The sequence below is a fragment of the Budorcas taxicolor genome, chromosome 21 (assembly GCF_023091745.1).
Source record: "Budorcas taxicolor isolate Tak-1 chromosome 21, Takin1.1, whole genome shotgun sequence".
In the NCBI taxonomy this organism is placed as follows: Eukaryota; Metazoa; Chordata; class Mammalia; order Artiodactyla; family Bovidae; genus Budorcas; species Budorcas taxicolor.
This window is the reverse complement of record NC_068930.1, coordinates 26,989,466-27,012,074: the sequence shown is the minus strand read 5'-3', so window position 1 is coordinate 27,012,074 and position 22,609 is coordinate 26,989,466. Positions and strand designations below refer to the sequence as shown.

Below are 22,609 nucleotides of genomic sequence, written 5' to 3'. Positions count from 1 at the left end.
AGGGATTTGTCAAGAAAAGCAAACATTTAGACACAAAAGCACATAAATGGAGTTGATTTCAGAATTTTTAAGCCATGGTACGCCAACATTCATTTTCATTTTGAAATAAACTTTATTCAAGTATAACAATTATAGAGATGTGGGGGGAAAAGCACATGTACAACATGATTGTCATAAAGTGAACATATCTGTGTAAACAGACCCCAGACACCCAAAAGTCCCCTGTGCTCATTCACAATTATTATCTCCATCTTCCTTCCTAACGATAGTCACTCTCCTAACTGCTGGAGAAGGAAAAGGCAACCCACTCCAGTATTCTTGCCTGGGAAATCCCATGAAGAGAGGAGCCTGGCAAGCTACAGTCCATGGGGTCACAGAGTCAGCCATGACTGAGCACCAGCAGCTATCCAGGACTTCTCATACTATACATAACTTCTGAACTTTCTGTGATGGAATCTCATAGTATTTATTCTTTCATGTGCATGGCTACTTTTGCTCAACATTTTTAGATGAATCTGTATTTATTACATGTTTAGTAAGTGATAAATTATTTTCCAAATTGGTATACCAACTTATACTTCTTCCAGCCGTCTTTGAGAGTTTCAGTTACTCCACATTTCTTGCCAACACATGGAATTGTTAGTACTTTCAATTTTAGCCATTCTCTTAGGAAGGTAGTAGTATTTCATTATTAGTCTAATTTGCGTTTCTCTGATAGCTAATGATTTGAGAAGCTTTTCATTCATTTTTTTTTTCACATGCCTAACATCTTTTGTGAAGTTCTTGTTCCAGTTTCTAACCATCTTGCCTTTGGATTGTTGCTTTTACTTATTGATTTATAGGAGGTTTCTTCTTTTGGTATTAATATATTCTGAATATAAGCCCCTTGTTGATTACCTGTCTTGCAAATATTTTCTCACAGTCTATGGTTTGTCTTTTTATCCATTTCTGTACCCTATTTTCCCCCTTTTTCTTTTTTTGGCCTTGCCACACGCATACAGGGTCTTAGTTCCCCAACCAGAGATTGAACCCAAGCCCCCTGAAGTGGAAGCACAGAGTCTTAACCACTGGACCTCCAGGGAAGTCCTTCACTTCTTTAGTGCTGTCTTGGCTACTGTTGCCTCCTCGTATTTTATACAAATTTTAAAATCAGCCTGTCAATTTCCACATCCTGCCTCCCCAAAAATTGTTGGGATTTTAATTTGATTTAATTTGTTTCTAGACATCAGTTTGGGAAGGAATAACACACATTTATGATATTGAGTCTTCCAATCTCTAAAAATGGTATGTCTCTTCATTTATTTAATTCTTCTATAAATTCTCTAAATAATATTTTATAGTTCCTGTGCAAAGTTCTAATGATTCTTTCATTAAATTTATTCCTAAGTAGTTGATTTTTTGATGCTATTACAAGTGATAGCATTTCTAAAATTTCATTTTCTTATTGTTTATTGCTGGTGCATGGAAATACAACTGTTTTTCTGTATCGACCTTTTGTTTGGTGATATTGTTGAATTCACTTACTAATTCTAATAGATTATTTTAGACTTAGTACACACATAATTATGTCATCTGCAAGTAACAGTACATTTATTCTTTTCCAGTCCTCATACTTTTTTTTCATTACCTGAATTCATAAGCTAAAAATCTAGTATAATCTTGAATATAAATGGTTATAGCAGAAATCTTTCCCTTGTTCACAATCATAGGGAAAATTTTCAGTATTTCACTATTATACATGATGTTTGTTATAGATTTTTGTATATACCCTTCATTCTATTAAGAAAGTACCTATCCCTAGTTTGCTATTGCTTAAAAAATACTCCTTGGAAGGAAAGTTATAACCAACCTAGATAGCATATTAAAAAGGAGAGACATTACTTTGCCAACAAAGGTCCGTCTAGTCAAGGCTATGTTTTTCCAGTGGTCATGTATGGATGCGAGAGTTGGACTGCGAAGAAAGCTGAGCCCCGAAGAATTGATGCTTTTGCACTGTGGTGTTGGAGAGTCCCTTGGACTGCAAGGAGATCCAACCAGTTCATTCTAAATGGATCAGTCCTGGGTGTTCATTGGAAGGACTGATGCTAAAGCTGAAACTCCAATACTTTGGCCACCTGATGCGAAGAGTTGACCCATTGGAAAAGACTATGATGCTGGGAGGGATTGGGGGCAGGAGGAGAAGGGGATGACAGAGGATGAGATGGCTGGATGGCATCACCGACTCGATGGACGTGAGTTTGAGTAAACTCTGGGAGTTGGTGATGGACAGGGAGGCCTGGCGTGCTGCAGTTCATGGGGTCGCAAACACTCAGACACGACTGAGCGACTGAACTGAAATGAACTGAAAAAAATACATATGCTGAAATAACTCGCCCTGAGTTTCTTAAAATGATCATGTGATTTTTCTCCTTTAATACATTAACATTGTGGGTGACATTAATTTTTAGTGCTAAGCAACCTGAAGTCTGGATTAGATGCAAATTTGTCATGTTATATTATTCTTTCTATGTATACCAGGATTTGGTTTGTTGATATTTTGGTTCAGTTTTTTTTTTTAAGTTGTATTATGAAATCCATTGGTATATAGTTTTGCTTTCCTGTGTTATACTTGTCAAGTTTTGATATTAAGATTGTGCTGGCCTTATAAAACAACTTCCCAGTCTTCTTTTTTTTTGTATTATCTGAAAGAGTTTGTGTGAGTTGGCACTATTTCTTCCTAAAATATTTGCCGTGATATACCAGTGAACCCATCTGGGCCTGGAATTTTCTTTGGGGGCAGATTTCCCTTTACTGGGCTTCCCTGGTGTCTCCGGAGAAAGCAATGGCAACCCACTCCAGTGCTCTTGCCTGGAAAATCCCATGGACGGAGGAGCCTGGTCGGCTGCAGTCCATGGGGTCGCTGAGTTGGACGCGACTGAGCGACTTCACTTTCCCTTTTCCCTTTTATGCACTGGAGAAGGAAATGGCAACCCACTCCACTGTTCTTGCCTGGAGAATCCCAGGGACAGGGGAGCCTGGTGGGCTGCCATCTATGAGGTCGCACAGAGTCGGACACAACTGAAGCAACTTAGCAGCAGCAGCAGCCTGATGGTTCAGACAGTAAAGAATCCTCCTGCAATGCAGGAGACCTGGGTTTGATACCTGGGTGGGGAAGAGCCCTGGAGAAGGGAATGGCTATCCACTCCAGTATGCTTGCCTGGAGAATTCCATGGATAGAGGAACCTGGGGGACGACTGTCCGTGGGGTCGCAAAGAACGCAGAACTGAGTGACTAACATTTTTTCATTTTTTCACATCCAGATGGAATTTCTTTCTATAGTAGATTTAGGACTATTCATATCTGTGTTTCTCCTTGTGTGAATTTTGGTAAGAAGGCAATGGCAACCCACTCCAGTACTCCTGCCTGGAAAATGCCATGAACGGAGGGGCCTGGTGGGCTGCAGTCCATGGGGTCTCTATGAGTTGGACACGACTTGGTGACTTCACTTTCGTTTTTCACTTTCATGCATTGGAGAAGGAAATGGCAACCCACTCCAGTGTTCTTGCTTGGAGAATCCCAGGGACGGGGGAGCCTGGTAGGCTGCCATCTGTGGGGTCTCACAGAGTCGGACACGACTGAAGTGACTTAGCAGTAGCAGCAGCAGCATGTTTTCCTAGAATGTTGTCAGTTTCGTCTAAATTTCTAAATACAACAGCATAAAGTTGTCCACAATGCCTTTTTTCTTATTTTAAATGTCTATAGAATTTGAAATAATGTTCCCCCTTTCATTTCTCATTTATTATTTGTTGTTTCTCTATTTCTTTTGACTAGTCTTGACAGAGGCTTATCAATTTTATTAGTCCTTTAGAAAACCAGCTTTGTTTATCCTCTCTATTTTTTATGGTTTTATTTATTTCTGCTTTTTGTTATTTCCTTTCTTCTCCTTTTTTGGGTGTACATTTATGTTCTTTTCCTAAGTTCCTTTAAAATATTTTTATTTATTTCATCTATTTCATTTTGGCTGTGCTGGGTCTTTGTTGCTGTTCGGGCTACTCTCTAGTTGCAGTGTGCAGGTTTCTCATTGCAGTCACTTCTCGTGAAGTGGAGCATGGGCTCTAGGGTGCGTGGGCTTCAGTAGTAGTGGCACATGGGCACAGTAGTTGTGGCTTCCGGATTCTAGAGCGCAGGCTCAACCGTTGTGGCTCGTGGGCTTAGTTGTTCTGAGGCATGTGAGATCTTCCCAGATCAGGAATTGTATCCACGGAGAAGACAATGGCACCCCACTCCAGTACTCGTGCCTGGAAAATCCCATGGACAGAGGAGCCCGGAAGGCTGCAGTCCGTGGGGTCACTGAGGGTCGGACACGACTGAGCGACTTCACTTTCACTTTCTCCTGCATTGGCAGGTGATTCTTTACCACTGAACAACAGGGAAGCCCCTTTTCCTAAGTTCTTGATATAAATGCTTGAGATCACTGCTTTTCATCCTTTTCTTCCTAATATGTGCATTTAAGACTCTCTACACAGTTTTAATTTCTCACAAGTTTAAATACATGATGTTTCCAGTATTATTCACATCAAAGTGTATTTTGAGTTCCATTGTAATTTCTTGACACATGGATATTAAAAATTAGACAATAAAAATATTGTTTAATCTCCAAATATTTGGGAATTTCCTAGTTTCCTTTTCATCAGTGACTTCAGAACTTAATTCCACTATGGTCAGAGAATCAGTTCAGTTCAGTTGCTCAGTTGTGTCCGACTCTTTGTGGCCCCATAAACTGCAGCACTCCAGGCCTCTCTGTCCATCACCAACTCCCAGAGTCTACCCAAGCCCATGTCCATCGAGTCAGTGATGCCATCCAACCACCTCATCCTCTGTCGTCCCCTTCTCCTCCTGCCCTCAATCTTTCCCAGCATCACAGTCTTTTTAAATGAGTCAGCATCAGGTGGCCAAAGTATTGGAGTTTCAGCTTCAACATCAGTCCTTCCAATGAACAGCCAGGACTGATCTCCTTTAGGATGGACTGGTTGGATCTCCTTGCAGTCCAAGGGACTCTTAAGAGTCTTCTCCAACACCACAGATACACCATGCCTAATTTTATCCTTTGGAAGCTGTTGAGATTAACTCTGAAAGTCAGCATGTGGTCAATTTTGGTAAATGTTCCATATATTTGAAAATAATGTGTATTCTATTGATATTTGGTACTGTGTTCTAAACCTACCAATAAGATTGTGTTTATTACTTGTTGTTGTTCAGTAGCTCAGTCGTGTCCAACTCTTTGTAACCCCATGGACTGAAGGATGCCAGAGTTTCCTGCCCTTCACTATTTCCTGGTGTTTGCTCAAATTCATGTCCATTGAATTGGTGATGCCATCCAACCGTCTCATTCTCTTCTTTTCCTGCCTTCAATCTTTCCCAGAATCAGGGTCTTATCCCATGAGTCAGCTCTTCACATCAGGTGGCCAAAATATTCACGCTTCAGCTTCAGCATCAGTCCTTCCCATGAATATTCAAGTTTGATTTCCTTCAGGATTGACTGCTTTGGTCTCCTTGCAGTCGAAGTGACTCTCAAGAGTCTTCTCCCGCACCACAGCTCAAAGGCATCAGTTCTTTAGCATCCAACCTTTTTACTGTCTAGCTCTCACATCTGTGACTACTGGAAAAACCATAGATTTGACTATACAGACCTTTGTTGGTTTATTACTTACATTACTTAAAGCACATACTTTTTTTGTTCATTTCTTCTGTCAGGAACTGATAGATCATGACATGAATCTTTACCTTATTAAAATGTAATATGTTAGTGCTTTAGCTACTTTCTATACTATCTTAGGACCCGGGGCCTTTTCATTCCGTTTACCTCACCTCACTTTTTGTGAATTTTATTTTTATTTTTCTATACATATAACCCAAGTAATTCAAAGTATGTTTTAATCCATAGCTTGATAGCTTTAATCAGCTTTAGAAAATTCTTGGCCAGCATGGCTTCAAATACGCTTCTATCCCATTTTCTCTCTTTCCTTAACACTGAGACTTCATATTAGGTTTTCTCACCGTATCTCACAGATATAAAAAACCTTAGAAATACTAACCAATAGAAAGCTTGTGTAGCTAGACTACATTCTTTTCTGTTTTTTCCTTCCATTTATATCTCTGGGCCTAAGTCTGAGTATTTTTCCTGTTGACCTATCTTCCAGATCACAAGCTCTCTTTAGCTGTATCTAATCTGCTATGAAACTGTGATTCAGATATCTGTTGCTGCATAACAACCCATCCCAAACGGGGTGGTTTTAAACAATTGCCACCATTTACTTGCCCATGATTCCGCAACTTGAGCCAGGCTCATTACAGACAGCCTGTCTCTGTGTCTAGTGAGGGTAGCTTCCTGGGGTTGGAGGACCCAAGACGGCTTTGTTCACATGTGTGGCACCTCAACTAGAAAGATCAGAAGAGTTGGGGGCTGGCTGGGTTTCTATCTGTGTAGTCTTTCATTCTCCAGGGCCTGTCTGCCTCCATCTTTCCCTCCCCTTTCATACCAGCAGGGTATTTATAATTACTGACATGGGGGGGTCAGGTCTCCAGGAGGGTGAAAATGGAAGCTGCCACCCCTCTCAATGGCTAGGCAGGCCTAGAGCTAGCAAAGCATCACTTCTTGTACATCCTTCACTCCACACAGCAGCCCTTCAGATGGACGCTCAGAACTCCTGCAACACTACTCCATCCAACATGTTTCTGATTCCCTCACCATCCTCCTCTCCATGAGTCCTAGACCTAGAACAATGACTGACATGAAGCAGTACACAATAGACACTTGTCCAATAAATCAATGAAGAAATGGATGCTGTTGATCCAAGGCTCTCTTCAGCATCACATATGCAAATATAGGAACAATAGCAGCCAAAGTGGTAGCTAAATTTGCAAATCCTTTGTTTTTAATACTTTCTACATATTGAATCACCTCCTCTCCCAAATAGCTGGTAACTCACTGAAATTCTCCAGTTTGTTTCTCAGCCTGAGACAGGACAGTGAAGGAAGGAGAATTTATTCATTTTTACCATACCTTGAAACATGTGGGATCTCAGTTCCATGACCAGGGATCAAACCCACTTCCTGTATCGGAAGTCTCCAGAGCAGTCTTAATAGAAACAGCCTTTGAATTCTGATTATTAGAGAGAAAAATCCCCAGGACCTAAACACTATCCCTTTCCTTCCCCAGCTAAGATCCCAGGTAACTCAAGTGTGTCTACACAGACCATTAACCTGTATCTTGGGTCATTATTGGGGAGCTCTGTGTTTCTGTACTTGTGACCTGAGTGCAGTTGCTGCTGCTACCCACCCTCACTCCAGCAATGCTGACCCCAACCTTTGACCCCTACCCTCTCTCATCGTGGCTCATGCTGATTATGATGCCTTCTGCTGACTTAGAGCTCCCTGGTGCTCACTACAAGTAGCATATTACATTTCTTTTATTTGACTGTCACTTCTTAGGACCCTTTTTCTTTCTTTTTTCTTTTAAATAATTAATTAATTAATTTGTCTGTGTGGGTGCATCTTAGTTGGGGCACACAGGATCTTTAGTTGTGGCATGCAGAATCTAGGTCCCCATCAGGGGTGGATCCCAGGCCCCCTGCATTGGGAGCATGGCGTCTAAGCCACTGGCCCACCAGGGAGATCCCGACCCTTTCTCTTTCAAAGAAGGTGAGAGTAGTTCTTCTGGGATTGGGTCAGAGGACATCGGAGAGATACCTCTAGTGGCAAAAGTAGTAGAAATGAACTCTGATGACAAGTCCAGGGAGCGCAGTTCTGACATACTGAGTGTGTGTGTAACAAAAATTTCCCAACTTGGTTCCACAGTTATTTTCACCACACCACGTCAACAATAACAACAAAGACAACAGAAACTAAAATTTAATGAGTACTCACTATGTGCCAGGCAGTTTCAACTGCTTTAGATATATCATCTCATATAAAACTTTGAGTGGATGAATAGATTGTAGGTAATTGAAGCAACATGGAAGGAACTGTTAAAAGAATTTTATCAGGAAGATGAGCCAAGATATGAAAGGAGAAGGTAAAAACAGGACAGAGTTGACAAAAATGTGTGGAGGTGTGTGTGAAGATATGCTCAGATAATACCCTCAGACTCTCAGTAGTGTCCAACTCTTTGTAACCCCATGGACTGTAGCCTGCCAGGCTCCTCTCCATGGGATTTTGCAGGCAAGAATACTGGAGAGAGTTGCCATTTCCTTCTCCAGGGGATCTTCCTGATCCATGGATCAAACCTGCTTCTCCTGCACTGGCAGGCAGATTTTTTATCACTGAGCCACCTGGGAAGCCAGGCAAGTGAAAAGAGGAGTGGCAAAAGGCAGATCAGGTAGCCAAGGGCAGGAAGATGCAGTAGCCCATTGGGATTTGAGGATGCTGAAATCAAGGGATCACTGGAAGCTGATCTTACCCCATTTGTGAATGGAGATCTTTTCAAGTTTCGAGTAAAATTAATATGTTCTATTTTGACACAGCAAATAGACCAGCTCTTGGGGCCACACTGAGTAAAATAAAATATATCAGACTCTTTTAATGGTTTTAGTGGTATCTCTAAAGGGTTACTTATTATCTGTTAAATATTTGAATAGAGCATTGTTCTGGAATAGCCACAGGAACAATCCTTTGCAGAAAAGTGGAGGAACCAGTCTGAAAGCTCTGTCTGCAGTGAAAACCGTACAGCAATGCTTCATTCCTGGCAAAACTGTGTTGACAAGGTGGTCTGCATCCAACCTGGCTGCAAAACACACAGGCTCCCAGCCAAGCACATGAGGAGATTCCCAATGACCAGTCAGAGGGAGCCTACAGGGGATCCCATGTGCATATGTCATTAATCTGACTTCATGGGGCACAAGCGACAGGCGAAAATGTGTGCTGAGCAGCCAGGCCAAGGCTTAATTTAATAAAAATAAATAAATAAATTGGTAGGAACCCCCCACCAAAAAAAAACCCACCAATGTACCTATTATCAGCCAGCTTAAAACACATTAGAGCCTCATGTGCCCCTCCCTGTTCACACCACTCCCCCCACTTTCAAAGGTAACCACTCTTCTGAGTTTTGGGTTAAACACTCACTTGTATATGTGTCTGCAGTGTTGTGTGTTTTAATAATCTTACCCTACATGTATGTATCCGTTTAAATAAATTGCTTGCCTTTTTTGAACTTAAAAAAAAAAAAATATATATATATATGCTATCCTTTGTGATTTAACATTTAAGACATTCTATAAGAAAACGCACTGTTCCATCAATTGAGGTAAATGCAGTAATAATTCTACCTTGGATTCAGTAGCCATTTTGATTGTTGTCTAAAAAAGCTACAGCAATAAGTATATGCCTATATGTCAAGCTTCAAAATCAATTTAAAAGTATTTGTTTACTGTTAAAAAATAAAACAAAAAATACCTAAAACCAAAGCCTAGACTGGGAGAAGTTTCCACGTTATTGATTTAACCAACTCCCTCCATTAAGTTTCCTTTTCTTGGATTCTGTCTTAACCACTCTACTGGCTTCCTCTAATAACAAACTCAAATTTCTCCGATCTTTAAAACCAGCCAAACAATCGCACAGAATAACTCTCCCTCCACACTTTCAGCTACTCCTTCTCCACCGCTGGGAATGAGCTGTCTACACTTCTTGCCTCCACATTTTCACCTTTCACTCATATCTCAAGCCACTGCTCTCTGGTTTCTTCTCATCACCATTTCAGTGAGACAGTTCCCAACAAGGACACCAAGTACTTAATCATCAGATTAAATGGCATCATCTCCCTCCTTATCTTGACCTCCCTATGGCATATATCTGGACATCTCCTTCATTCCGAAAATTCTTTAATTCTTTGGTTCCTAAGGATATGGCAACCCACTCCAGTATTCTTCTCTGGGAAATGCCATAGACAGAGGAGCCTGGCAGGCTACAGTCCACGGGGTGGCAAAGTCAGACACGACTCAGCAACTAAACTACCATCTCCGCCACAGGACCACACAGGATCTCCTCTTTTTCTGCCTGACCCTTAGATGTTGGTGCTACCAGGCTCCATCCTTGCCACTCCTTTTCTCATTCTGCATGGTCTTCTAGAACCCCTCTCATGGTTTCAACCACAACCTACCTATTGAAATGATTCCCATCTCTGTGTTCTACCTTGACTACTTCCCCTGAGCTATATATTCATCTCCCCACTAAAACATCTCTCTCTGGATGCCCTGTGAAATCTCAACACACAAAACCACTCATGATCTCATCCCCCAAACTGCCCATTCTTCATGGATTTCCTCATCTCAGTGAATGTCAAAATTAATCATCCCATTGCTGAAGCCAGAAACCAGAAAATAGTTCTTGACTCCTCCTTCTTCCTAGCCACTGGCCACCCAGTGAGTCAGCAAGCCCTGTTTCAGCCCCTGTCTTCTCTGTCTTGGAGAGAGGTCCCCTCAACTGAGCTCCTGCCTCCAGGCTCTCACCCTCAAATCTACCTCCACACAGGCCACCAGAGAAATCTGTCTAAACCCAAACTATGATCGTGTCCCTCTCCTATTTAAAGTCCTCCCATGACTTCCAACTGACCACCTTTCCCCCTCTCATTTTTCTCCCTTAGTTCCAGTCTGTGCCCACAAGGAAGGAGGACCATTTGGGGAGAGCAGCCAACAGTCAGGGCTTTGGCAGCTGGTCAGAGGGATTTAGGTTTGGCATAAGACGATATAGGAACCATTCACAGGTTCAAAGGCAGGGCATGATGACACGATGACAGGTACACATGGCAGTCCTACAAGTGGGATACACATGAGCAGGCTGCTGCAGACTGAATGTCTGTATCCTCCCAAAATTCATGTTAAAACCTAATGCCCAATGTATTTGGAAGTGGGACCTTTGGGAGGTGATTAGGTCATGAGGATGGTGTGTGTGGGGGTGTGTGTGTGCTCAGTCATGTCTGACTCTTTCGTGACTTCATAAACTGTAGCCCGCCAGGTTCCTCTGCCCACCAGGCTCCTGTGCCCGTGGAATTTTCCAGGCAAGGATACTGGAGTGGGATGCCATTTCCTACTCCAGGGGATCTTCCCGATCCAGGGATCAAACCTGCATCTCTTGCATCACCTGCATTGGCAGGCAGATTCTTTACCACTACCGCCAAGTGGGAATCCCTATGAAGATGGAGACCTCATCAATGAGATTAAGAGATCCCAGAGAGTTTCACCCTCCTCCCCTCGACCCCTCACCCCATGTAGTAACACGAAGAAAAGACTATTTTTTTGTGAAATAGGAAGCAGGCCCTCAGGAGACAACTGAATTGCTATGCCTTGATCTTGGACCTCCCAGCCTCCAGGACTGTGAGAAATAGATTTCTGAGGCTTGAAAGTCACCCAGCCTACAGTGATTATGATAGTTTGTTATAGCAGCTCTAAGACTGACACAGGCAAGAGAAGCAAAAGGACCTAGTCTACAGCTATAAAAGAGGAAAATGTAGGGCTACTGAGGCACGGCGAATACCTCAAAAGGAAAAAGCCACCAGATGCAAGGAGTAAGGGAATGCCGTTAGCAGATAGAGTCAAGCACTATTAAAGTAAACAATTCACAGCAAGTCTAGAGAATTTAACGCCCCATTATCCGAAGCCCTGGATAAAAGAACAACAGGGGTTAAAACACACACACGATTCTACAGGGCGAGTGAGGAAAGCAGATGCTGGGAGAAACTGCAGGAAAGCCTGGGAGAGGGACAGACACAAGCAAGGAAAGAAGCTGAGGACCAAAGTCCGTTACGCTCAGGAGCCGCGGCAGCCGACTTCTTAAAGGTGAGCTCCAGGATGATGAAAGAGGCGGCGTTCATTCATTCGTTCTTTGGGCAGATTAAAAAACAAAAAACAAAAACTCTGTCCAAAATGTTGCCAGGATTGGAAACGAGTACCAGAAGATGTCCCTTTCACAAAACTACAGGACTGGGCGGCGGACGCACCCCGAAAGGCATAACCGCTGACGGACTCTGAAGTTACGGAGATCCGTGTTCGAATCCCGACTGTCCGGCTCGGCAAATTAGAAAACCTTCGGTGACTTCGGTTAAACGGCTTGCCCTGGGTGGGTCACACCGCACTGTGAAGGGCAGACCTAGGGTGAGACCCCCACCCCCCCAAGGTCGCTGACCCCAGTGCTTCTTCCATCAGCCTGATGCTCTGGGGCGCCTTTGTGCCCCCCTCAGCCGAGCGCACTCGTAGAAGCGGCCCGCGCCGGGGGGCGGGGGGAGCCGCGCGGGAGATCTGTCAGCGGGAGGTGGGCGTGGGACTGGGGGCTGGTGGGAGCGCCCCCGAGGTGGCGCGGACCTGTGGGGAGGGGGGCGGCCAGGTGGTGATTGGCTGGGCTGCGGCTGGCAGTTCCCGGCCAAGAACAAAAGAGAGCGGGCGGCGGGCGGCCTTCGGAGTAGGCGCTGCTGCCCGCCCGGCGCGGGCTTCGGTGCTGCGGGAGGACGTACCTACCACCCGCCCGCCCGCCCGCCGAGCAGCCGGGCTGGCGCGCTCGGTTTCTGCGCGAAAGCCGGCCGTGTACCTAGGAATTAACCGGCCGGCGCTGGAGGGGAGGGGTGGGGAGCGGGAAGTGGGGTGTGTGGGGGGGGATGCTGAGCGCGCGCGAGAACAATAATAAGATCGTGTTTGCGGTCGCTGCCCGAGGAGGAATTCGGAGGAGGCGCGAGGCCCGCTGCTCGCGCCGCGCCCGGGAGCCCGGGAAGGAGGCCGGCGGCGGTGGCGGCATGAGGCAGGCGACGCGGCGCCTGTGAGCAGCGCGCGGCGGCGGCGGGGACCTCGGCGCGGGCAAGAGCCGAGCGGCCGGGGGCTCCCCTCCCCCGCTGCCGGGCGGTGATTTGCCGGGCCTGCTGAGCCCCCCGCCCACCCCCTCGCCTCAGCCGCCGCCTCGACGCTTCCCCTCGTCGGAGCGGCCGCTAGTCCGCCCGCCCGCCCGGCTCGAGGCCCGCGGGGAGCGCGGCGCAGTCCGTCGGCCCGCGGGGGGGCGGCCTCCCGGCATCTTCGCGGCGCCCAAGGACGACCAAGAAGGGGAGCGGCAGGGATGGCGCGTCCGCGGCCCCGCGAGTACAAGGCGGGCGACCTGGTCTTCGCCAAGATGAAGGGCTATCCGCACTGGCCCGCCCGGGTGAGTACGGCGGCGGCGCGCGGGCCCGCCCGCCCACCATTTTCCCCTTCATGATGGCGCGCCCGCCCCTTTTCCCCATCGCCTCAGCCCGGAGCGCGGAGCCCGCCGCGAGCGGCCGACTGCGGCCGGGGCTGAGGGCTCGGGCGGCGCTGCGCAGAGAGAACTCGGCCGCGCCGGAGGCGAGGGTTCCCGCGGGCCGCGCCCGCACCCCGCGAGGGCGGCCATCCTTCCGCCCACTTTCGAAGGCGGCTCCGGCCCCTGCAGGCCAGCTGCTGCCTTCCTCCCGGAAAGCCGGCGGTGACTGGGAGCCCGCTTCGCCGGGAAGTGGGCCTGGAGCAGAGGCATCGCCCGGGGCAGGGTGGTTGGCGGACTCGGCGGTCTCGGGGCGAACGTCGGGGCACGTAGAGGAGCGTAGTGCAAATGGCTGTCCGCGAGCCGGCGGGCGCCCGCGGCGTCGATCCTGGAAAGGGGCAGTGGTCATTCCGAGCCAGCGGCAGCTTCTTGGCAGTCGTTCATCCATCTCGCAGAGCATCCTTCGCCATCCAGACTTGTTGAGTTTTCCCTGAGCGCGATTCTGGGTGCCCTGCCTGCCCCATCATTGTCCTGGGGTACAAGCATCCCCGGTGCCCCTGCTTCTTTTAAACCGACACCGAATAGTCAGGAGCTGGCAGCTTGCCGCTGGCTAGTGGGTCCCGGAAGCTCCTTATGCCTTTTCACCTCCATATTTGTTTTAGGTCGGATTCCAGACCTCATCCTTGGCCCCCCACCTCAGTCCACAATAGCTCTCTCTTCCATAAGCAGAGTTGTTGCTGTGCTTTTTCTCTAGAAAGCATCGACATGTAATACATAACATTAAATTTTTTTTACCAGGCCCTTTACTAGCATGTGTGCTTTGTGTTTTAAAATCAATCCCTTTTACTTTTATAATAGTTGGTAGTTAATTGCTTGACATAAGAAATGTAGTGGAAAGGAGGGTCAAAGCATGTTCAAGTCTGAATTGGTATCCTCGAGGAATAGAAGTAGACATGGGAAATAGTGGTAGCATAAATATGAATGAAAACTCTAAAAATGTTGTATTATATGCCAGTGAAGATACCCAAGACTCCCCCTACCCGCCCCGCTCTCGCCACCAAATACACCCATTCACAAAAAGAAGTGATATCATGGGTGGCCAGACTGAAATTTAGTGAAGTTGAAGTAATGGACGGACATAATCCTTTTTTTTTTTTTTTTCAGTTTGTCATGATTGTAAAATAGGAAGAACACTGGGTCAGGAATTGGGGGACCCTGGGATCTGGTCTGGGCTCTGTTATGGGCTGATCATCTGGACTGTCTGAATATCCATTTCTGCAACTATAAAATGATCATCTCTAGGATTTCTTCCAACACTAACAACCCAGATTTCAAGGGGAAAAAAACAGTCTCATTCAGATTTCATGAGGCTGTGCAAATAACTTTTATCCGTATCTGAACTGTATCAAAGTTCATGGTAGAATAATGGATTATTTTTTCATATATATATGTATATGTATATATATATATATAAAGTTATCATCACCAGTTGGTCATTTTCTTGTAACACAATGGCTTTCTTTAATCTTATCTTTGAAAAATATTTCCTGAGAGTCAAAAAGAAAATAGACTTAAAATTTTATTAACATGTTGCTTGCATAGGTTGGCCACCTGTAGTGATTTTGAAACAAAAACGTGCTGCAGAAGTGGTCCTAGTTGTATATTTAATTGTGCATAAGATTCCTAGGAGTTTTAACTCCATACCAAGGGAAAATGGAAAGTAAAATGAGGAAGTAAAGTCAATTACATTGTTAGATAAGATGCAGTAAATACAGGGGGGAAATCTGTCTGTTCACATTACAATGAGTTCCTCAAGGAAAGGACCTAAGTCTCCCTAACTTTCTAAAATATTTTATAATGAGTGGCATGCTGTAATTTCCAAATAAAGGTAAAGGTTAGAAAAAGAAGGAACCATTTGAGTTTCTCCTCTTCTTGAGCTACAGTTGAATGTGTCAAGTGTTCTCATTTTATTTTCTTACCAACTCTAGGAGATAGTATCCCTACTTTACATCTAGCTATAGCTTTGTAGATGATGATATTATAAAATACTTACAGGGGAAAAATCCTAATTATTCAGATTTCAATACTACTGCTTGATTTGAAGGCCAGCCCTGAATTCTATATGGCCACAAGGAGTCAAACACAGGAAGAACATGGGGGAGACAGTTTTTTTCAGGCTATGGGGAGGAGCTTTCTAATAGAGCTGATCCACGTGGAGTGGAGAAGTGACTTCCCTGCTGTAGAGATGACATTTGTTTTAGTTCTAGGAATCCCCTTATGAGGAATGTGAGCCAAGAGAATTCAGACCTCTGGTAAATTTGATCAGGTTGGTTTCAGCTTTTGGCTGGGCCTCACACTCTGTGTCCTGGGGCATGTTCTGTAGTCTTTCCAAGTTTCTGTTTACTAGTCTGTAAAATAGGGATAATTCTCACCTCACAGGTATAGTGTATGTAAAAACACTAAGCAGTGGTATTGAATGTTCCTTCCTTTTTTCCTTTTTGGATTGCTAACTTTTCCCCTGTGTCACTACACTATTTAAAATTTTCAACTCTTGAGTAAATTTGTTTCTTGTCCAACATTTTATCATGAAAATTTTCAAATATATGGAAAAGTTTTAAAAAATCTGTACAGTGAACGGCCATATATCTTACCACCTAGATTTCCACACTTAACATTTTACTATACTTGCTCTATTTGTTTATATTTCCATCCCTCTAGGTGTATAGCAGTCCATCTTATTTTAATGCACCTCGTAGTAAGTTGCACCCATCATTATAATTTACTCCTACACAGTTGAGCATGTGTATCGTTACCTCAGTACAGTCAGTTCAGCCGCTCAGTCATGTCCAACTCTTTGTGACCCTGTGGACTACAGCACGCCAGGCTTCCCTGTCCATCACCAACTTCAGAAGTTTCCTCAAAGTCATCTCCATCAAGTCATTAACTAGAGGTCAATACTTTTAATAGATCCCCTTTTTTCCTTTTGAGGTAAAATTTATGTAGACTGAAACACACTTACTGTAAATGTAACATTCAGGGAGTTCGACAAATGAGTACACTGGTGGAAGGCAAGCCCCTACCGGCACGGAACAGTACCACTACCCAGGAAAGTTCCCTCATGCCTTTCCCCAGGCGGTTCTTGTCCTCTCGCCTTTTCACATGTGTTGTTTTAACATTAAATAGCAGCTGGCTGTTTCTGATGGAAATACTTGTGAAAGTGAAGTGAACATGTTAGTCGCTCAGTCATGTCCGACTCTTTGCAACCCCGTGGACTATAGCCCACCAGGCTCCTCTGTCCATGGAAATCTCCAGGCAAGACTATTGGAGTGGATTGCCATTTCCTTCTTCAAGGTATCTTCCGGACCCAGGGATCAAATCTGGGTCTCCCGCATTGGGGGCAGATTCTTTACTGTCTGAGCCACTGTATATAATTTTAAAAATTAGAAGTTCATTTATGCCTGAAGATAAACTAAATTAATACTAAAAAATAGTTGTGGTAAAATGAGTTTCTGAATCTTTTTGAGTATGTACATTATTGGTTAAAAAAAATTGAGCATGGGCACCTCTAATATGTGTACATTTATTTTAAAATTATATATACATGTTCTTTGCACTGTTATCTACACTGTAAAATAAAGGCAAAAAGAAACTAATAGGGATGACATGATTTAGAGGATATTTTGTGTTTTAAAATTCTTATTGGCAAAATGTCATTAATAGTACTAAATTAAGTTTATATTTTTAAAAGTTCTAAGTTTTGGAATTTTTTTGCCTACTTCTTGTGAAACCTGACTAGAATGTCAGAGTTTTTAATCTTCTAAAGAAATAAAGAATTGTCAGGTTGGCCATTTCCTTGCTTGCTTGTGGTTACATTATTCATGTCATCTTTGTAGGACCAATGTAGGGGTTTCCTTTGTGGCTCAGACGGTAAAGAATCTGCCTGCAATGCAAGAGACCCAGGTTCGATTCCTGGGTTGGGAAAATCCCCTGGAGAAGGGAATGGCAACACTGTACAGTTTCTTGCCTGGAGAATCCCATGGACAGAGGAACATGGTGGGCTGCAGTCCATGGTGTCGCAGAGTCGGATATGACTGAGTGACTAACAGCTTTTGCAGGACTCCTTTAGCTAGCTTGTTCATTTAGGGAGAATTCTGTTAGTAGTAGATGTCCCATAATTGTGCTCAGCCAGGCACACACAAATGACAATAGGTAAATAAATATAACCATCTAAATAAACACACTAATGTTAATTTATATATTAAATATTAGTAAAGTTTACTTTTTGGGCAAAAGAATAAACTAAAATAAGAATTGTACTTTTTTTCCTCATACCTATTAAAATCATCTTGTGTATTTCCTGACGTGTGAGAAATCTGCTTATGTTACTCCTCTAAAAGAAGCAATACCAAAAAATGTCTTAAAGCTCTGTGTTTCAACTGAAGAGCTTTTTAAAATTAAACTTTATGTGAGACTTCTCAAACATTGTTAATAGAGTAAACTGATACAATCACTTTAGAAAAGGGCCCTGATCTGTGGCAACCTTGTGACCTAACAGTCTGTTCTAGGCATATATCCAAGAGAAATGAGTGTTTATGTCCACCAAAAGACTTATACAGCAATACTCATAATAGCACCTTTATCCATAAAAGCAGAAGGTTGAAAACAACCCAGATGCCCATCAACACAAGAACAGTTAAGCAAATTTGTAGTGTATGTGTACAGTGAAGTACTACTCAGCCATAAAAAGGAACAGACTACTAATGCCCACAAAAATATGGATGAATCTCAAAAATACAAGATTGAGTGAAAACAGCCAGATACAAGAGAGTACATTCTGAATGATCCCATGATATTCAAAAACAGGCAGAACTGATCAATGGTCATCAGTCTGTGGTAGGTGGAGGTGATGGTAGGGTTACTGACTGGTTGTTGTTCAGTTGCTAAGTTGTGTCCAATTCTGTGACCCCATGGATTGCAGCATACCAGGCTTTCCTGTCCTTCACTATCTCCCAGGGTCTCAAACTCATAAATGTCCATTAAGTCAGCAATGCTATCCAACCATCTCATCCTCTGTCACCCTTGACTGGGAGGAGGCACTGGAAATGTTCCATACCTTGATCTGGGTTTGTACATATGTAAAAATTTATCAAACTTGCACATTTGGGGTTTTTGCACTATTGCATATATTATGGGGCTTCTCTGGTAGCTCAGCTGGTAAAGAATCTGCCTGGAATGCAGGAGACCTGGGTTCGATCCCTGGGTTGGGAAGATCCCTTGGAGAAGGGAATGGCTACCCACTCCAGTATTCTGGCCTGGAGAATCCCATGGACTCTCTAGTCCATGAGGTCACAAAGAGTCGGACACAACTCAGTGACTTTCCCGTATATAATGCCTCAGTTAAAAAAAAAAAAAGAAAACATGCACTTTGTATGAGGTGAGGGAAAAAAAAATGTAATACTCCAAGCTTTTTCATGGATTAAATTTCACCCTTCTTAGCTTTCAATAAGAAATGTTTTCCTTTAAGGCTTCAGTCCTAGAATGTTACATCTTCCTATTCCCTTTTGACTATTTGAGAAACTTCATTTATTACTTCATAACTTTCCTTGAGGCTTCTTTTTAGTTCTGTGTTCTACATCTGTCTTTTGTTTAACTGCACTAGAGTCTTTCTGTTCCTTTCATACTAAATCATTCATTACGCTTCATATTTTTGATCTAGTGATCAACCTCTCACTTGTTAAAACTCAAGAATACAAGAATAAAGCATTTGACCTGACCATCTGCAACAGTTCAAAGAGCTGTACCTTTTTTGAGCACCTACTGTATGTAAGGTGCTATACTAGGTATATTTTTTCATTTTTATACCAACAGGTTAAACTTGCAGCAATTTAAAAATACTGTAATTGAATGATTAAAGTAATATACCATGCATGCTAAGTTGCTTCCTCGGGTGTCCAACTGTTTGCGACCCTATGGGCTGTAGCCAACCAGGCTCCTCTGTGCATGGGATTCTCCAGGCAAGAAGACTGGAGTGGGTTGCCATATCCTACTCCGGGGGTTCTTGCCTACCCAGGGATGGAACCCAGGTCTCTTAGGTCTCCTGCATTGGCAGATGGGTTCTTTACCACTAGTGCCACTTGGGAAGTGGTACCATACCCTCTATTAATGTGCATACTGGTTGGGAATTTTCAGTTTCTAACATAGCACTTTGCTGGTTTCTTTGTCTGTTTGTTTTTCCTTCAACAATAGACTGCTAGGTTATGAACCTAGCAGGTTTATTTCTACAGACCAGACTACATGTTTTCAGAGAATCAGCTGAGCCTTAAATTCTTCTTAATCTCAACATAAAGTAAGGTGTTTATAATCTTCATTACTTTTGTCCTGAGTTCATGGAGGTCCATCATTGGTTCATTCCTCGTGTAGAGTGGCACAGGCTCATGCACCCTTTCCCTGAGAGACTGTATTCGCATCACCAAGGAACTGGCACACTGTCTCATTTTCGTCTGCTCAACCCTGGGAGCAGATCAATAACTTAAATTCTCACTACCAACGTTTTCCATTGCTTCCTTTTCAACCAGGTGAATCTGTTTCTGTCATATCGCTTTTGGAATGCCCTAATGACTACAGGGAGGCCTGGTGTGCTGCGATTCATGGAGTCGCAAAGAGTCGGACACGACTGAGCGACTGAACTGAATGACTACTTGTTGCCCCATGATTAGAAAAATATTAATTCTCTTAGTTTCACTATATGAGATCATGTTTGATTCTTTTGGAAAATGATGGTTTAAAATGATACATAACTTTGTTGAAAATGTCTGTTAGCCTTAGAAAAACATTATAGACTTAATAAGTATAGTAAGCATGACAGAGGAAGAGCCCAAATCTTCCTATTTGTTGGAGAAAGATTTTTCTATTGCAGAAGAGTCTCCAGATGTTTGATCAAAATATAGCCCACTCAATACAGTTATTCGTCCACTGTGAACAGGCTTCTTAGTCATTTCAAGTAGTACTACCGAAAGCATGGTCTGTGGATTGCTACCTATCACTGACAAGATAGGTATAGAAATTGAGAGCAGGAGTTTAGAATCTTTTTTAGCTATTTGATAAAGTAACCTTTTGTTTGTGAATCTGATTTTAAAATGAGGTTTATATTTGTATATCTTTTATTTTTCTAATAATTCATCTTTAATATATTTTACTAAAATGTCTAACTAATTAGAATTTTTTTTAATTGCTTCTTCACCACAGAGTAGAAGTACTGACTGTAGATTACCATTAAAAGTCAACAGTGTTCCTTGCACCAAAAACACTTTGCTCATACTGTAAACTGTTTAAACTGTCTTTATTTAAAGAGAGAATGGACTGACCTTCATGTTATGTATTAATTCCACCTGTGTAACAAAATTTTATTACATTAGAATGTTCATCCTAGAAAGATTAATTTCCCTAGACATACATGTAAGTATCATGAATATGTACCTATAACAGTAGGTACATAATTTTTGTAATATATACAGTTTTCCATCTTTTCCCCCACTAAACACTATATCTTTAGAAGACTTTCAGTGGCAGTGAATATGTTTCTGTAACATTATTTGTAACAGCCATCTGATAATTTATGGCATGGACTATTTTTATAAATTATAACTACCTGTTATACGACTTTTAGTTTATTACTAGTTTTATACTATAAAAGAATACTCTGAGAAACATTCTTTTGGCTAGATCACTAGTTATTTCCTTAGGACAAATCTCTGGAAATTATCTGAGTCAAGGGGCATATGCGTATTTTAAAGCTCTGTGTTATAAACTTTTCTCTATCTTAACCACAACCAGAATAAGAGAACACTTGTCTTCTCACATACTCATTAAAAGTTAGATGATTCAAACTTTTGAAAGCCTCTGTTAATTTAATAAGCACAATTATTTTTATTGCAATATAATGGCTTTACCATGTTGCATTAGTTTTTGCCATACAATGAAGTGAATCAACTATATGTTTAAATACATCCTTTCCCTCTTGGACCTCCCTCCCACCCCCATCCCACCCTCTAGGTCATCACAGCGCACTGAGCTGAGCTCCCGGTGCTATGCAGCAGCTTCCCCCTAGCTAGCTGTTTTACACAGGCAGTGTATTTATGTCAGTCCTCCAGTCTCCCCATTTAACGAATACTTGATGGAATTAATTTTGATTATTAGGCAAAATATATGTATTTATATCAATAATGTATATCATCGGATGAACTGATGCTGAAGCTGAAACTCCAATACTTTGGTCCTCATGCGAAGAGTTGACTCATTGGAAAAGACTCTGATGCTGGGAGGGATTGAGGGCAGGAGAAGAAGGGGACAACAGAGGATGAGATGGCTGGATGGCATCACTGACTCGATGGGCATGAGTTTGGGTGGACTCCGAGAGTTGGTGATGGACAGGGAGGCCTGGCGTGCTGCAATTCATGGGGCTGAAAAGAGTCGGACACGACTGAGCGACTGAACTGAGCTCATCTTGTTATCAAGTTAGAATGAGTATATATAACACTACTATGAGATCAATATCCCCATTAGAGAACAAGGACTTTCACCTAAAGACACTTAAGTCTTAATTCTAGACTATTAAGAATGCCACAGAACATAAGAAGAATGATACCAGATTGGGTTAAGGACTGAAGAAGCATTTCACGTTATGTTGGGGGTTTCCCTAGTGGCTCAGTGGTAAAGCATCTGCCTGCCAATGCAGGAGATGCAAGTTTGATCCCTGGGTTGGAAAGATCCCGTTAAGAAGGAAATGGCAACCTCTTCTAGTATTCTTGCCTGGGAGACTCCATGGATAGAGGAGCCTGGTGGGCTACAGTCCATGAAATGGCAAAAGAGTCAGACACGAGTTGGCAACTAAACAACAGGGCCATACATACTGACGTGTGTTTGTAGGGCTCATGAGTTGCTGTGAAGCTAGAAATCTTCAGAGATTTACTATTATAACATTTATTATATTATCTTTAGTCCATATCTCTTTGAAAGCCCTTTGACACAAGGCAGTATAAAAATAAGTATTAGTTGTACATTTAAAGAAAGCTGAGACTCATTAAAATCAATTCTGAATGAATAGCATGGTGTTGACTTGATGTAGTTTCCAAAACCTTTATGTGTAAGAGAATCTGTCTGCTTTGACCATCAAGTAGGGTAGTCATGAAAGTTACTGTTAAGTAGAGCCTAGAAGCTGCATCATACTACTAGAAGCTGCATGCAAGAACTACTACTAGCTTGTGCAGCTTCTTGCCAGTTTACTGCATTCCTAGATTGTATACCAGCCTTTTCCTTTGTGCATTTCCTGCCATTTGTGTACATAATCTCCTTTCAGCTGATTAAAACAGAGGTAGGAATTGAGTTT

At 43.1% G+C, this 22,609-nt stretch overlaps 1 protein-coding gene across 1 annotated transcript in view; it reads left to right on the top strand.

The window, feature by feature from the left end:
• Positions 1-13,027: 13,027 nt before the first annotated feature.
• HDGFL3 (HDGF like 3) overlaps positions 13,028-22,609 on the top strand; it is a 75,015-nt gene continuing 65,433 nt past the window's right edge. The window contains exon 1 of the mRNA XM_052659946.1: positions 13,028-13,152. Coding sequence (XP_052515906.1) covers positions 13,069-13,152 — 84 coding nt within the window. The 5' untranslated portion in view covers positions 13,028-13,068. The remainder of the gene's footprint in view (positions 13,153-22,609) is intronic.